The 12,713-nt window shown below is 44.1% G+C and overlaps 1 protein-coding gene across 2 annotated transcripts in view; it reads right to left on the reverse strand.

Moving 5' to 3' along the window:
• PLOD2 (procollagen-lysine,2-oxoglutarate 5-dioxygenase 2) overlaps positions 1-12,713 on the reverse strand; it is a 244,211-nt gene that overhangs the window by 152,357 nt on the left and 79,141 nt on the right. For both annotated transcript variants that reach the window (XM_029615873.1, XM_029615874.1), the window contains exon 3: positions 3,195-3,331. In XM_029615873.1, the coding sequence (XP_029471733.1) occupies positions 3,195-3,331 (137 nt within the window). The remainder of the gene's footprint in view (positions 1-3,194; positions 3,332-12,713) is intronic.

Raw genomic sequence — 12,713 nt, forward strand, 5'->3', positions numbered from 1 at the left:
AGCCGTAGCCAACCCAAATATGCTACAGGTGGGCTGAAAAGAATGTGGCCTGAGAGTTGTGCATGTCTAGTTTAAGACCTTCTGAAATTAAAGAGAGAGAGAGAAAATACAGAGCTATTTTGATTGTGCTCTTTTCCGTACTTTTATAACTATCTTCATTGGTTTTCAGGCTGACCCAATTCATTGCCAAAGTAAGTTAAGTTCTGTCTCATAACTTACTCAAAAATATAACACTTCCAGGCTGTGCCAAGCTGAATAACAAATACAGATCCTTAACTACTGTTGCAGGGGGTTCAATGAAGGTTAACCAGATGACTTCACAAACACTGTTACATTTGATCTAATCCAGGGATTTTTCTTTTTACTTCTCATTCAGAAGCCTTGCTGGGAACGCTTGCTCTTTCATAGTAACAAGACCATAATGTATGTTCATGAAGTCGCCTGATCACGCAACTACAGGGGCTATATTGCAACTGTTGTCTGCATTCTGATAGAGGGACCTACAAAACTCAGGTTAAAAAGTTTTAGACGGGATTTACCAAGGGCACAATAACACTTACACTTATCAGCCTGGCCCAGAAACTAACGTGGATGTTAACCCATTCAAGTGGAATGTTCACATTAGCTGCTGGGAGCTTCCCCCTACTAGTCTAATCACCCCTCTGGCATCAGGAATCCCCCACCTTCCTCCACATGGCATCATCGGGTAGCTATAATCAAGGCACCCCTCCTCCTCCCCACATCTTCAGAATGAGCGCTTATCATTCCGCAGGGTTCCCCGTCTTCACTGCTTTTCTCCCACCAGCGTTGCTGCAGCCGCTATGGGGTGAAGTGCCCCTAGCGGCATCATGCAGTGGCATTGGCAGGCAGGTTCTGACTACCCTCCTTGCTGGTGAAGATAAAGGACCTGCCGGAGTAGTAAGGGGAAGGGGGGGGGGGGGGGTGGCAGGGAGTTTCAGCCCCTAGGGAGAAATCCGATTGTCTTATGATGCCATGATGGGGAGGGAGAATGGGGAAGGGTGAATGACATGAGAGATTATTGCTGTTGTGGGTGGTGAGGAGTGGGGAGCCTGTCTGAATGGGGGGGGGGGGGGAAGGCTGGTGAGGAATAAAATCCTGTATGCCAGCCATCTTTCACTTCAAGCTGCTTAGCAGAGGGAATTTTGGCATGCACACACAAAAGTAACACCTGGTACAAGGCAGCTGTTAAGGTTTTGGAGTCAATAAGCGCACAGTAAGTACTGTGTGAGGAAAGCATACCACAGTCCTTACTGTGCAAGCTAAAGCCTCATCTGTATACGATGCTCTGTCATTTACATCTGGGTACAAGCTAATTTTAGTACATATAAGTAATCTATTGAGAGACCACCTTAATATGCATGCTAAGAATTTACCGCATAGCAAGCTAATTTTAGAATGCAAAAAAACGCCCTTACTCTGCATATGAAGCTCACTTTAGGCCAGTGGTACAAAATGTATATCTTCCAGACAGCCAGTCTTAGCAACAAGCTACTTTTTTAAGATCTACATTCAAACACAGTGTACACCGTGCATTGCTCTATATGCAGTTCTGCATTGTTCAGTTTGCACAGTATATGTTCTTAAGGGCCTTCGCCCCCTCCCCCAGACCAATGTTTTCCAGCCCCCTCCTGAAGGAACACCTAAACCAGTCAGAATAGCAGGATATTGTAATGAATAAGCATGAGATAAATTTGCACACACACACACTGGGTCTCAATGAACGTACATCTTTTTCATGCCTATTCGTTATGGCAACCCTGACAACCTGACTGGGCAGGTGTGAGAAACACTGCCCTGGACATTCGACCTCCAATTCACATCTGTCTTCGTAATCCACCTTGTGCCTTTCCTAGGGAAAGGCGGAACTTCACATGGAAATAAGTAAATAAATGTCACGTCCTATGAATTTTAATTTTAGTGGTGCAGGCATGGCAAGCAAACAAACAACCATAGCGGCAGTAAGGGGCCTGCATCCTCAGGAGAAAGGGAAGTTGGAGAGAGTGAAACAGGATGAATAGAGAGATTGGGGGGGGGGGGGAAGAGGGGGATGTAAAGAGTCAAGAAGCGGGAATGGTGGAAAGAAAGACAGAGGTGAAGAAGAATGGCATGGAAGAGAATAAGAGTTAGAGCGATGGAGGGAGCAGAGATGGAGAAAGAAAAAAACAAACAAACCCAGAAAAGCCAGGGTAAGGGAAGGGAGACAGAAAACAGACAAGATGAGGAAGGCTAACAGCAGAATGAATGGAGAGTGTGGGGGCGGGTAGCAAACTCAGACAACAAAGATGGAAAAAAATGAGTTATAACTTAGATATCACTTTGTGTGACTTTTGTAAGTTTTAAATTGTGTATTGTGTGTACATTCTTGCCCTCTACGCTGCACTGCTGCTGGAGCACAGACCCTCCTCCATTGCATCTATGCCACACTGACTCCTTTACCTTCTCGACTCCGGGTGCCCAGACTGGAGTACAAACCAGTTTGAATGGGGGGCGGAGGGTGGGTTGAACTTGCTGACTTCGGAGGGGGGGGGAGGGGGGTCTGCGTCCACCTCCGTTGTCTAAAAGGGTCACAATGAGTGGCTCCTGCCTCCTCGGCTGACTGACACGATTTAGGCTCTTGGTTTTTTTTCTCTCAGACTCCAGCAGACACGTAGCAATGAACAGTCAGTCTTGTACCACTCCCTAGGCTCAGCGGGATGGGCCTCCTCCATTCCCCTGCCTGATCTGCAGCATAGGAGGCACTGAAGTGCAAGGTTATTACCAAACCACGTTCTCCTTTGCAAGCTGCCAGGGGGTGCCGTCTTGCAAATGCCCCCATCTTCAGCAGCAGAAGAAGATAACGGCTTCATTAGTTTTCCTTGAACATAAGTGGAAGGAGTACTACATGCAGTGACAAAACTGATGGCTGACGCCAAAGAGCTTGCACAGCTTGTCGACATGTGGTAGCAAGTTTGCAGCTGTCATGCTACAAGCACGGAAATGAATGTATGTCCCTAAGAGTCCATGGCAAGCAAACTGACATTTTTACAGAGAGGAAACATGTTGCAGTTACTGAAGCTAACTGCACATAAATAAAAACAGAGATAGGAAAATAAAAGCCAGACTATAAAAATTAGATCTGAAGCACACTGCAGACTGCACTGTACTGGTCGGTAACTTGGGCAGAACCGTCTTACCTGTCCGTGAACAATATAAGCAGATCTTCCTGGTCGGCGTAACCAGACAACGCTTCCTTCAGCAGTCTCACTTTCTGGCCTCCACCAATAGAATTAGCCGAGCCACCTCCTTTCCACGCTTCTGCTCCACCAAGAACCTGTCAGCAGCAACACAAAGAAGAAACAAGAACTACCATGCGGCTTCATCGTCTCACCTCCGGAGCTCTTTTTTTTTTTTTTTAATTATTATTCTTGTTGCCTCTTGCCCTGTCTACGACTGTGCAGGTTCAGTTTGGTTGATTCTGTTTCATGTTCAACCGTGCTCGGGGGTGGGGGAGGCAATTTCCAGACTGTCTACATGGACTTTTACCCATGGACTTTGCACCCATTTTGAAATCAAACCTTTTGCTTTGAAACTCCCCCGCGGTGCAGGGCATGTGCAGTCACTTGTTTATTTATTTAAAAATTTTGGATGCCGTCATTCGCAAGAAAACATCATAACGGTTCACATCATAAAATCATAAAAGCAACAATAAATTCTGGCAGTTAAAATACAATAAGATATTTAAACAAAATAAAATTATTAATAAAAGGACAGGTAAAAAAAAAACAAAAAAAACTTAAGAATAATCGCTTATTCGTTCTAACTACTTCTTTCCTCTAAATGGTCTGCGTAGGCCTGCTCAAAGAGCCAAGTCTTCAGTGCTTTCTTAAACGCCTTAAATTCAGTTTCCAGACGCAGTTCAACGGGCATTGTATTCCAAATACCAGCAATAGTGATGGATCTGTCCCGCATCTACTTTTAATGAAGGTACGTTTTTGGTGAAACAGAACACACTGAGAATTGAACGTGCCGCCTTAGTGCGTATTTTCCTCGACCCTCTCCAACCTAAGCATATACCTCGGCAGTGACAAATTCTGCCCAAGCAGTCCCTGAAGTGCAGGGGGCCCCAGAGAAGAAGGGGGTGGGGGGGTGGTCCAACTGCAGCCACTCTCCGATCTTCTGAGATGGTCCCCCCCTTCCCAACCATTGTTCTGGGGGACTTTTCTGAAATTGTAGCTTGGAGGCCCCTAATATGGATTAATACTACTGGGCGCAGGCAACACCTCCTCTCGATACTAAAATACACAGGTTGTGGAACAACGCACAAACTTTCAGCAGGTAAAATGCTTTGAAACCCCTATCCTCCTAGAAAACAAAGGGAGGGTGAAGGCAGTACTCAAGTTTCTGATGAGAATACAGAGTGACATAACATGCTCGGGGGCAGCTGGAGCAAACACTTGTATTAAGCACCACAGGGACAGACAAATTCTCTTGCAAGTCCTAAATTATAAAATGAAAAAAAAAATAAAAGAGAGACAGTGGATGAATTAATAGGGCAGTGAAGACTGATGATGATGGGCTATTTTGCTTCAGTTTTGGGCGTCTCCTCCCAGAAAAACTTGTGAGCAGCTAAGGTTCATGCCAACAGGACTGCTCCCCCCCAAAACAAACAAACAAATGACCAGGGCTTGTCAAACTATTCTCCTGCTCATAATCTCTACCCCACATTACGTATGCACGCACGCACACTCTCTAAGCCCAACTACAATTAACCATCTGGAATCTTTATAGGATTTATACTTGCAGTAAAGTCATGCAGAGTAAATTCTGAGAGGGGAAATAAAGGCTTAAAAATATGTTTAGGGGTATTTATTAATGGTAAATAGGATTTTGCCTGTGCACAGCCTCATCCCACCCTGCTATGACACCTCCTCACCCTTAGAGGCCGCTAAGAAACATTGCTCTAAGCCACTGGAACCAGCTCCTCAGTGGCCAACCTGATTCAGCCTGAGGTGAAGTCTTCCCTCTACTTGAAGTCCTCAGAGGGCCTAGATTCCAGAACTTACCAGGCTCCTCTTTCCTCCCTGCACCACACCCAGCCCCAGCTCTATTTAGACTTGCTTTGCCAGAACCTCCTTGCTGATTCATTGAGTTACTTTTGGCTCTTTGTCCTGGCCTCTGTTCTTTGTTCTATGGCCTATAGCCCTTCTTGCCTTGCCTTTTGTGGCCTTAGGGTCTTCTTGCTCTCAGCTTTGCCATGCGGTCTTAGGGCCGTCTTGTGCTCAGCCTTGCCTTGTGGCCTATGGGCCTTCTTGCTATCTACCTTGCCTTGTGGCTTAAATGCCTTCTTGCTATATACCTTGCCTTGTGACCTTTTGTCCTCCTGCTTAGCTCTGTGGCCTTTGGGCCTTCTGTATTATCTGTCTTGTCCAGTCCTTGTCTGTGTCCTTTCCTGGCTTCATCCTGCCTTCATAACCAGGCCTTGCCTCCAGCCCTGTACTTCCCTGACATTCAATCCTTGTCTCCAATCTGGCCTTGCCTCACCTCCAGTCCGGCTTGCCTGTTCCAGCTAAGTCCTATTGGCTCCCAGAACCCAAAGGCCCTAACTGCAGGGAAGGGGGCTCGCTAGGCAGAAGATCAACCCAGCCTTCACAATCATGCTCAGTGTGTGTATCCAAGTCCTACTTGCCCCCAGAACCCAAGGGCTCAACCAGCGTTGGAGGGAGCTGGCGGGGCAGAAGACAGATCCAGCTCCTGCCTTGTGGTCCCTGCCCTGCTCCCGAGAGGGTATCCCTAAACCCCCACCAGCTACAACAGAATGAACCAACAAAAAACCTCTCACCAGAGTGGGTGTAGGACCTTCTGCCATGACCAAAAATCAAGTACAGACTATAACTTTGCTTCTATGGGAAATTATTGTGGTGTTTCAGTTTCTGCTTCACCGAGTCTCCCTGCCTCTGTCGTTTGTTTTTCCTGCACTGCCTGTCAGATACTGAACCCATTGCACTATCTGGAATGCATTAGCTGTCATTATCTTTTTTTTTTTTAATACGATTTTACAATAGTTACAAGATAATAATCTTGAAAAAGAAAAGTCAGAGAATACAATATTCATATAATCCCCGAAATACATTCTCGACCACCAGAAACTTAATTTCTCTGAATTTAAAGTCCACAAATAGGGAGGAGGAGGAGATAACACAACATAAAGAAAAGATATAACACAACAAAATCTCAGTAGCTTACAGAGAACTTGGGACATCAGTACTGGGTTCATCTGTGATTACAAAAGACTTCCCCACCAGAAATTGTGTCAGTTGGGGGGGGGGGGGGGGGAGGTGGTCATAGAAAATATATGCATTCTTTGCATATTTTATCATGCATTTGCATGGAAATTTAAGATAAAACACCACCCCCAATCTGTAATACTCGAGATCTCAAGAGAAGGAATTCCTTCCTCCTCCTCTGAGTTTCGCGTGAAACGTCAGGGAAAGCCCGAACATTACAGCCTAAGAACATAACTTTAACAACCACTCTTTACCAGGTTCTAACGCGAATGTTACTACTAACGTAGCTGTTTGCGCAAGATCAGTATACGAAGTCTCTAATACTGCAGAAATATTCATTGGATCCAGAGTTGTAGCAGGAACAGAAGAACCTTCAACTTGTTCCACCATTCCTCTAGGTTTAGGTAAATAGAAAATCTTGGATAACGATGGAAAAGTACTCTCTGCCTGCTGCAGCACTTCTATAAAAAACCTTTTAAAGATTTCTCTAGGTGAGTTATAAGGAACACGAGGAAAACTGATAAACCTCAAGTTTCTGTTCTTTATTAGGTTTTCCAAGTTTTCCATTTTGGCAGCCATGCTTTTCCTTTCTTTTATAGTTGTTTGCTGCACTTCTTGTATCACTTTTATTTCATCTCTATTTGTTGAAATTTGCAACTCCAGCTCAGTATTGGTACTGTTTTGCTCTATAGCCTGATCTTCCAGATCTTTTATCTTATCATTTATAGGTAATATTTGTTGCAAAATAGAAAGCCTCATTTCAACAATTGTCTCCCACATTGTTTCTAGCGAAAAAGTCTCGGGCCTTACCATCGCTGGTAGTCAGAAGTTCTTGAGTGATCGCATGTGTTTCTCCCTCTGCAGTTCCCCTTCTCACTCCAGGCTGCTCCGGTGTACTCTGTGGGCTCTCTGCCATGCTCTTAGCCCCGACTGACCCTGCTGGGCTCTGCCCCGTGACACTTTGGTCCGACGGCAATTCCCACAGTCCCTGGGCATTCCTTGCCTCAGCAGGATTTCCTGGAAGGGTTCCTTCCACGGGGCTTAGAGGTGATATCGAGCCAAGTTGAGAGGGGAGCTCCTCTTCCCCTCCACCTCTCTCCAGCGGCTGCACTCCTGTGTTAGCGTCTCTACAGACGACACCAGCATCCATGGGTCAGGATATCAGCGTCAACACAGGGGCTGCAGGGTAAGACTCACCCCGTGCTTTTCGCTTTCTTCCCATAGGAAATATTGCAGCAAGAATCAAGAAAACTTTAAATCTCCCACAGAGCTTCAATGCCGAACAACGCTACTGAGCGGCCATCTTGGCAGTTGTCATTATCTTAACTTTTGTTTGTGGGACTGTGCCAAATGCTGGGTTACAAACTGTGCTTCCACTAAAACCTGTATTAGTTGTGCCGCACATCAGCCTGACCCTAATCTTTGAATACCCCTGCCTGATGACTCAATTTCTTTGCAACCCCCTGCTTATTAGACTTGCAGTAAAAATAGTCCAATATTTCCTGACTTTGAGGTATGGCTCCCTCAACAGTAGCTGATGGCACTGCCATTGTATCGCTGGGGCTCTGCCTCCTAACTGAGCCTGTGCTATCTGCGCTGCAACCAAGCCAGCTCCTAGAAAAGCCACAGAACAGCCTGAAACTGAAAAACCCAGCAGGGATTCCCTGAAAACCAAGGTTCCCAGTCAGGTACCAGATTTAAATCCTGTCAACAGAGCTGCTTATAAAAACTTATCTAGCAGAAGCCCCTTGGAAAAACGAAGCCATCTACCAGCCTACACCCAGAGATTCTGAAAACACCCAGCACGATAAAACAAGACAGTTTAATATCCCTACCAGGAAAGAAATTCTGCTCCACAGGTATCGCATAAAATCGCAGCCTCCTCAAGCCAGCCAAAAGGCACAATTAACTCAAAAACAATCAGGAAAATCTCAAATCCTTACCTGCAATAAGGGAAGTTGCTGTCAGCCTTAACCAAGAGGGTATCCCTAAACCACACCAGCTACAACATATGATGTCTGTTAGATCATAATTAAAATAAATTAGCTTTTGAAAACATATACCATTACTGGACCATCATACTAAGCACTACTGGTCATTGACCTTCACTGCTTTATCAATAATCATATGTCCCAAATTCAAACTTCAACCAATATTTTTTGTTTTTTTCTCTTTGCAAATAAAATGACCATTACATGTGTGAATGCACTTATCTTAGCAGCCATCAACAATTTACCCGTAGTTTTCAAGGTCATACTCCATAAACCCAGATTTGAAATCTTATGATGGATAATATCAAAAGTCCCAACATGGGCCAAGTTTCAAATGTCGAGTCTGCGTCAGGAAAATCAATCATATCTTCTTCCAAGGTGGTAGGCACTCCATTGTTTGTGAGCATTTGGCACCATGTTCAATATTGGTTAAGGTTTGAACTTGGAACAGATGATTATTGATAAAGTGACTGGTAATGCTTAGTATGATGGTCCAGTAATGGTATATGTTTTCAAATGCTAATTTATTTTGTTTGTGATCAGACAGTACTTTTTTTCTTTAAATTAGATATTTTCCATTAATTAAACATCTTCAGATAAAATAAATAAGGGGTATTCAGGGACAGGTCACCAATTACACTGGGGTACTGTGCACTTCGCCAGCTGCTTAAAATGATTAGATTAGCAAGCCTGACACATGAAATTGGTTCCATAATCAAGTTTTGGTAAACCCAGAACTCATTTGCAAAAGAGAAAAAGCAAATGGCTAGTACATTAATTCTCAAACAATGCTAATCCTTTCGGGGGAAATTTTCCAAACTGTGCATTTTGATTCATTTTTACCTATGGGCTTTGCATCAATTGGCAAAGTAAGAGTATGCATGTACTTTCCCTGTGAAAACTGCTGACCGAAAAGTGCAGGTGTGATTTCAGGTCTGTATAGAGCCTGTTCTATCTGAATCAAATCAAGATGGATTACGCTCTGTGCTATGATGATATTGCTAAACAACCTAGGTTAATAAAACTTTATTTGGTAGTGTCATCAGAATGGCTATCTTTTGGCCCTTGCCTGAAATAAAGAGCTTGGATACTGATTGGTCACTGCTTATTTTTAAGTATTCCCAAGACCTGAAGACATTGCTTTACAAAGCCGAATGTTTTGCTTTTATTAAAAAAAAAAAAAAAAGTATTCCAATCAAAGAATGCCTGAATGTCATCCATATGAAGTGACTATGCAGTTACTAGATAAGCCAAGGTAGAAACAGAAGTCAACAGCCTCACAAATAGTCAAGAATAGCTGCCATTACCAACTGACATGGACACCCTGAGAGCCCCACTCAACAATCACTGAAATGTCTGCACAGAAGCTACACCTCTGCTGATCCCTTATGGCCAGCCTACAAACCCAGTGCAGTGACAGTGTTGCCAGATGCCAAAAAGTTTAAGAGCTCAAGCAATCACAAAATCTAGCCCAAAAGTAGCCCGTCTCTAAAGATGCAAAAATAATTTTTATCATGCAAGATTGTACACAAATGCCTGCATTGTATGCAGACAAATTAACAATGTATGTAAAAAAGTTTAAAAATAATGGCAGAAAGACCTAAAACTCGAGGTTGTCATGTTCCGTGTTGCCATAGCATAAGGTTCATCTGAGAGCTGTACAGAGCTGCGCCATTCAAAACATATTAGAAGCAAAACACATTTATGAATACTGAACACTTAATCTATCACAATAACAAAATAGTATCCACACATTACAATTCTTTACATTGTATACTGCAAAATAAATACAGCTCAACTAACTACACACAACATTGACAAATGCTGAAAACCTCTTTTTACTACAGAAAGAAAAGAGTATAAAGTTTGTCAATGTATCTGTATGTAATTTATCTGGATTTATTTTGCAATATAAGATGCATGGCATCTTATATTTTTGTATGTGCTATAGTTGTCTAATATTAATAAAATAATTGTGATATATAGTTTCCCGGACACTTCTTGTTGCACACTGCTAATGGAATGGAATATCTTTAAAAGAAAAGAAAAAAAAATTGAAATTACATTGTTTCAGTGTATTGAAGGAGTTTCTTTTGTGATGAAGCGGCGAGCATGCCAACCTGAAAGGGAAGGAGGCCGCAGAAAGCCGGCTTCGCCCAGGGCGCCCCTTGGGCATGGAGGGAAGGGTAGCAAAACAGCTCTGCTCATTCAAATAACTTGGAGCGGTTTGGCAGTTCTAGGTGTTGCCAAAATAACACAGAGGATGAACAAAATAAAAAGGGTAAGAAAAAAAGAGAGGGTGGGGGGGAGGAGAAAATGTGAGAGTGGAAGCACTGAGAGGAGAGGATTGATCACCTTGCTGGTGGCTGAAAAGAATCGGTAGGTACTGCTTGGGAAAATTTTAGAAGTTTTAGGGAGAAGTAAACTATTGGAGTATATTCTATAGTGTTTTTGTGTGTCTGTATTAAATAGTTAGTCAGAGGGCAGGCAAAAACCAGCAGTTTGTATGGATAAAGATCCTGCAAAAGACTAAATGCACAATCGAATCTTTATGGGTAGAAATCCCTTGTGTGTCGGGGAAGAGTATAGTGATAGGAGTATACTACCATCCACCTGGTCAAGATGGTGAGACGGACAGTGAAATGCTAAGAGAAATTAGGGAAGCTAACCAAATTGGTAGTGCGGTAATAATGGGAGATTTCAATTACCCTAATATTGACTGGGGTAAGTGAAACATCAGGAAATGATACAGAGATAACGTTCTTGGATGGAATAAATGAAAGTTTTATGGAGCAATTGGTTCAGGAACCGATGAGAGAGGGAGCAATTTTACCTCTAGTTCTCAGTGGAGCATAGGATTTGGTGAGAGAGGTAATGATGGTGGTGCTGCTTTTGGATTAGAAGATGGCCAATGTAACCACGATATTTAAAATGGGCTCCAGGGGTGATCCAGGAAACTATAGACTGATGAGCCTGACTGCAGTGCCAGGAAAAATTGTGGAAACTGTTATAAAGAATAAAATCACTAATGTTATGATTGTGGACTCTTGGGCCGGCTAAAAGATGATGGTGCAGCGCTGAGGGGAGGCCAACAGCGGAGTCATAGCCAGGAGGCAGACCAGAGCTAGGGAAGCAACAGGATCTTCACCACTGGAGACCCGAGATCCCCCCAGGAGGAGCCCTTGGGGACCCGAGCCGCTTGGACTTAGGTGGGGTCTCCTGGAAAGGGGTGTCCAAAGAGAAGTCCAAGTCGAAGCAGGCAGCAGAGAGATGAAACGTGGAAACAGACCAAGAGTCGGGGCAAGCGGCAGACAGCAGAGACCAGAGACAAGCCAGGAGTCAAGATAGGCAGCAAAGCAGGATACCGGAGAACAAACCGAAGGCAGGAGCCAGGAAGACGAGTCAAGGGGAAGCAGGAACAGAAGCAGGCGAGGATGGGCTGGAACCAGGAATAAGACTGGAACAGAGCAGGGAGCAGGAATCAGGAACAAGCTGGAACAGGAACAAGTAGGAACGAAGACAGCAACTAGATGACTCCAGGGAGTGAACCTCGTTGCAAGGCAAAGAAGGAGAGTCTGAGCAGGGTTTAAATAGCTGGAAACGTCTGACATCACTACTTGAGGAGGAGTTAGTTTTCCCACGCTGGTCCCTTTAAATTGTCAGCCCCTGCACACGTGCGTGCCTAAGGGGCAAGGTAGCAGCTGAAGCAGGAAGTGCAGGAGCTCGGCGGTGTCTCCCTCGTGGAGATGCCGCCTCGGAGAGGCCGAGCTGTGGCCCAGGAAGAGCTGAGGACCGCCAGGAGTCACCCCAGAGCTGGCGAGGAGAGAGTTAGGAATCTGGCCGTGGTGTCCCGCGGCCGGGAATCGTAACAACAAAACATTTAGATATACATGGTTTAATGAGACACAGCCAGCATGGATTTACCCAAGGGAAGTCTTGCCTCACAAATCTACATTTTTTTGAAGGGGTGAATAAAACATGTGGACAAAGAGTAAGATTAAATGGTCAGTTTTCACAGTAGAAAAAGGTGGAGTGCCTCAGGGATCTATACTTGGACCAGTGCTTTTTAATATAAGTGATCTGGAAAAGGGTACAATGAGTGAGGTGATCAGATTTGCAGATGACACAAAATTATGCAAGGTAATTAAATCTCAAGCAGATTGTGATAAATTGCAGGATGACCTTGTGAAACTGGAAGATTGGGCTTCCAGATGAAATTTAAATGTGGACAAGTGCAAAGTGAAGCATATATGGACAAATAATCCATGCTGTAGTTACATGATGTTAGGTTCCATATTAGGAGATACCACCCAGGAAAAAGATCTAGGCATCATAGTGGATAATACATTGAAATCGTCAGCTCATTGTGTGCTGCAGCAGTCAAAAAAGCAAACAGAATGTTGGGAATTATTAGAAGGGAATGACAAATATAATGCCT

Source organism: Rhinatrema bivittatum, chromosome 9 (assembly GCF_901001135.1).
Source record: "Rhinatrema bivittatum chromosome 9, aRhiBiv1.1, whole genome shotgun sequence".
NCBI lineage: Eukaryota > Metazoa > Chordata > Amphibia > Gymnophiona > Rhinatrematidae > Rhinatrema > Rhinatrema bivittatum.